General features: G+C 33.3%; 1 protein-coding gene across 1 annotated transcript; it reads right to left on the bottom strand.

The window, feature by feature from the left end:
* Positions 1–3,104: 3,104 nt before the first annotated feature.
* Positions 3,105–4,388, bottom strand: LOC123660397. Its single transcript, XM_045595486.1, has 2 exons — positions 3,417–4,388; positions 3,105–3,267 (listed from the first exon to the last, which is right to left on the bottom strand). Exons 1-2 carry the CDS (start codon positions 4,355–4,357, stop codon positions 3,222–3,224), a joined length of 987 nt encoding a protein of 328 aa, XP_045451442.1. The 5' UTR covers positions 4,358–4,388; the 3' UTR covers positions 3,105–3,221.

Raw genomic sequence — 4,388 nt, 5'->3', positions numbered from 1 at the left:
GTTAAAAAGAGGCTTAAAATTAAAGTCAAGTACGGAGTAAAATATATTTTAATCAAGATGTAGGTACGTCAATGAAAAAAGTATTGAAATTTCCGGGGTGTAAGCTCGAAAATCCGGGGAACTTACGCTTCCGGTCCTGGGAGGCAGGTTTTAGAGTAGGCAGCCCTAACTTAAAAGCACCGACCCTATAATTTAAATGTTATCTATAATATATATAAAAGCGAAAGGTCACTCACTCATCACGAAATCTCCGAAACTATAACACCTGCAAACTTGAAATTTAGCAGGTAGGTTCTTTATAAGACGTAGGCATCCGCTAAGAACGGATTTTACGAAACTCGACCCCTAAGGGGGTAAAACGGGGGTTGGAAGTTTGTATGAAAGTCCTATGTTTTTGAAGTAAGAGACTTGAAATTTAAAATGTAAGCTTTATAAATGGTGAGAAGGTGTTCAATTAATGTATCTTTAGAAATCAACTCCTTTTTGGGGTTAAAACGGGGGATCGTAGGTTGACTCACTGATCACGAAATATCCGAAACTATAACACCTACAAACTTGAAATTTGATAGAAAGGCTCCTTACAGAGCGTAGACATCCGCTAAGAACGAATTTTACGAAATTCGACCCTTAAAGGGGGTAAAACCGGGGTTGGAACTTTGTGTAAAAGTCCCATTTTTTTGAAGTAAGAGACTTGAAATTTAAAGTGTATGCTTAATAGATGGTGCGAAGGTGTCCAAATAATGTATCTTTAGAAATCAACTCCCTTTTGGGGTTAAAACGGGAGATGGTAGGTTGACTCACTCATCACGAAATCTCCGAAACTATAACACCTACAAACTTGAAATTTTGCAGATAGGTTCCTTATAAAGCGTAAACATCCGCCGAGAGCGGATTTTGCGAAACTCGACCCTTAATGGGATAAAACAGGGGTTGGAAATTTGTATGAAAGACCTATGTTATTAAGGTAAGATACTTGAAATTTAAAATGTATGCTCTATAGATAGCGAGGAAGTGTCCAAATAATACATCGCAATCTATATATATATATAAAAGAGAAAGATCACTGACCGGATGGCCCATCCACCCAAGATGGACAAAGGTGAAATTTGGCAGAGAGGTAGATTATAGTTAGTAGACGTCCGCTAAGAATGGATTTTGCGATATTCCACCGCTAAGGGGGTTTAATTGGGGTTGATAGTTTGTATGAAACATATACAGCAGCTATAAGTTCGCCTGATAGGTTATTTATACTGCAGCCTGAAAATAAAACTAAAAATGTGGTGTATAGAGAGCTTTTATGAAAATAACTATTAAATTATGCCTTTGAAAAAGTTACTCAGAGTGATAAGCATTTCAAGTGACTGAAATAAAAAAATAATTTGCGTTTAGCATCTTAATAGTCGCGGGCAACAGTTAATGTATTATAAAACAAAGTCCCCAAAAGCGTATGTGATCGATTCCAATGGAGAGAGGGCTTCAAGAGGAAGGTTTACGGAACGGGTAAGCCACTTTTGATGAGAGTATCACTGGAAGTTTGCCGGGAAAACTTTGTATCAAACTGATTTCAACGCGGGCGAAGCCGCGGGCACAGCTAGTAATTAATAATACTAGACATTGTTATTTTATTACTCGTAAGTCGTAACTAAACATGAATATAAACTAACATGTATATCTAACTAACAAAATGTATATCTAAACATGTATATCTTCACAAAGTCAACTTTTATTTTCAATTTGTCGGTATGTTTATTTTATTAGAGATTTTATTAAGATTGTATGTACCGAAAGCTTTGCTTAAATTTAAAGCTCATTGATTTGTGTATTTATTCTGTTCGAGTTATTACTCGATTTGAGATTTATTATTGCACCACCAGTGGATTGTGTAAACTGTGCAATTAATTTCTAAAAACAAGAAAATTATACTACCTACATAATATTTATTATTTTAAATTTCCGACAAAGGTAGGAATGTGGAAGCATACAATTTTTCATTTGAAAAAAATTCGTGTCGCCTAAAGTACTCGTTTATGGAACGAAGTTCCTTACGGCAGGCTTGACATTTGGCTGGGCGACCGAACTGAAAAAAAATGTGATACTAAAGCCGTAAGAAAAATATATAACGGAAATGACGTAATATCAGTTACACGACTGTGTAATATGACGTTAGTAAAACTAAAGTATTACCAGTAAACTTTTTTAAAAACATTTATGTAATTTTATACTGTTGACAAAAATAAATAAAGACTTTTAAAACTATAATTTTTTGTCTTTAATTGTTTCGTTTTGCGCTTACTGGAAGAAATCTCTTCTCGTGTAAGCGAACATTTACGACTCCGAATGTAGATACTTTGTTTTGATTGACTAGCCCGTTGGCGCAGTTTGTAGTGACCCTGCTTTCTGCTCTGAGGGTTGTGGGTTCGATTCCCACCCCGAGACTTGGTGTAATATATCTATTTATATATGTATTATTTATAAGTATGTTTATCGAAAAAAAAAATATATGTAGCTATACCAGTCGGCTGTTACCTATAGCACAAGCATTAAGTTGTTTACTTTGGGAACAGATGACCGTGTGTGTATTGTGTAGATATTTATTATTTATTATTGTTAACTTTTATTTTAATCACCCTATACCTTTTTTGTGTATATAATAAATTATTAAATAAAGTATTATTTAAAAACAAAGTAGGTACATATTTTTGCTATTAATAACGATATAAGCTATCAATGTGGTATACCAGGAGCTATGTGGGTGTTTATAATTAGAATTATCTAGTTATAATTTTCTGTATCCATCGCGTATCGCTTTAGAGTAAACTTTGAAATGAGACTAACTAGTATTCTAATGATAAGTTTCTTATAATAATTTCGTAGGTTTCAAAGTAAACTATTACGAAGTATATTTTAATCAGTAGGTATTCGGCCTTTTTGTGAAAGATAAATATATACAATAAAAATTACCTTTCGTTCAAATTTTCAAAATCTCTTTTAAATGTTCCAGGTCATGAAGTTTTTGCATAATGAATAATTTGAAAGAGTATTTTATAAAAGAGATAGGGGTACTTGTGTTAATATTTTAGGCGATACAAATAAAAACCCTCTAATTTTTAGTAAATAGTTATTTTTATTTTAGCTAAATATAAGTTGCTAATAAACATTTGAATAATATTTGTGTACATTTTTCCTAAAGATCGATCGGCAAACGTTGGGATAAAATTATTTCAATCAATTTTGATATATTCTGCAGGTGTCAACCACGCCAAAATCCTGAAAAAAAAATCTTCGTTTTAACAAAAAATTAAAATAAAAAAGATAAATTTAAAAGTATAACACATATTTTTTAATTTACCAAACGAGAAATATATTTGAAATTTAAGAGAACACAAAAATTCTAATGAACTGAATATTTTACCCACCTATTCCTTTGTTTGTTTTTTTCATTGATTTTGGGAATCTGCATAAGAACACTAAGTAAGTATGCAAACTGCAGCGCGTAAAATAGGTATTGCAATTTGATTTCGAAGACATTACTTCCATAATGAGTCTTATGGGTCCTAGATGATTCGCTGCCGTAAAAGTCTGTCACAGAATACCGATTTTCGTTTATCGTGTCTAATCGTCGCGTATTGAAAGATCTATCTTCCTGACTTTGTTTAGTTTTTCTCCTTTCGTCGTCGACTTTTCGAGTTAATAGGCGATTATTTATTGAACGTTCTCTATTTCTTACACTGCGTGATCTTTCATAATTAACATTTTCAGTACTTGTTCCATCAATTAGTATACTTCGCCGTGATGTTATAACATGTATATTCTTTCTAGTGGTCATCCTATTTTCGTCTTCCCGTAGACGACGCTGTTTTCCTAAGCTGCGTCGTACATTACCGATGTCAAGAATTTTATCATAATTTTGATCACGTCGATTAGCTGGCTGTCGTCTTCCAAATATAACATTTTCGTTAAGGAATCGCGAATAAGCTAATTTTCGTCTAGTTTCATCTGTCCCACTTAATTTGGAAACTAAGCTATACGTTAAGCGATTACGTCTCAAAATGTTGTCCGATGACATGTCAATGTTTCGTCGTATTTTTCGAGATCCCCTTATCTGGTCTCTTCCCTGAGAATGTGCCATCGATAAATTATCTCGAGTACTTCTTTCATTATCGCTTTCTAAAGATCGTCCAATAAAACTGCGCCGAACACGTAGCCAATTTCTCTGAAACTTTCTTGGATCGTTGTTATTCCTAGAATCAAATATATTCACACGTCTGTTTGTTTCTTCAAAGTTAATACTTTCTCGATTGTCATTGACACGTCTCTCTTTATCATTATTATCTTGTAAAATTAGTCTCTCTTTCATATCTCTATTATACCTCACGTTATAGTTATCA

The sequence above is a fragment of the Melitaea cinxia genome, chromosome 15 (genome assembly GCF_905220565.1).
Source record: "Melitaea cinxia chromosome 15, ilMelCinx1.1, whole genome shotgun sequence".
Taxonomy (NCBI): Eukaryota; Metazoa; Arthropoda; class Insecta; order Lepidoptera; family Nymphalidae; genus Melitaea; species Melitaea cinxia.
Note: the sequence above shows the minus strand (reverse complement) of the source record. Positions and strands in the feature narration are given on the sequence as shown.

Excerpts from the sequence above, each read along its gene's own strand:
- LOC123660397 (XM_045595486.1), bottom strand. The coding sequence starts at position 4,357 with ATGAAAGAGAGACTAATTTTACAAGATAATAATGATAAAGAGAGACGT. Across the intron at positions 3,268-3,416 it reads AAAAACAAACAAAGGAATAG|GATTTTGGCGTGGTTGACAC; the intron begins GTGGGTAAAATA and ends TTTTTTTTTCAG.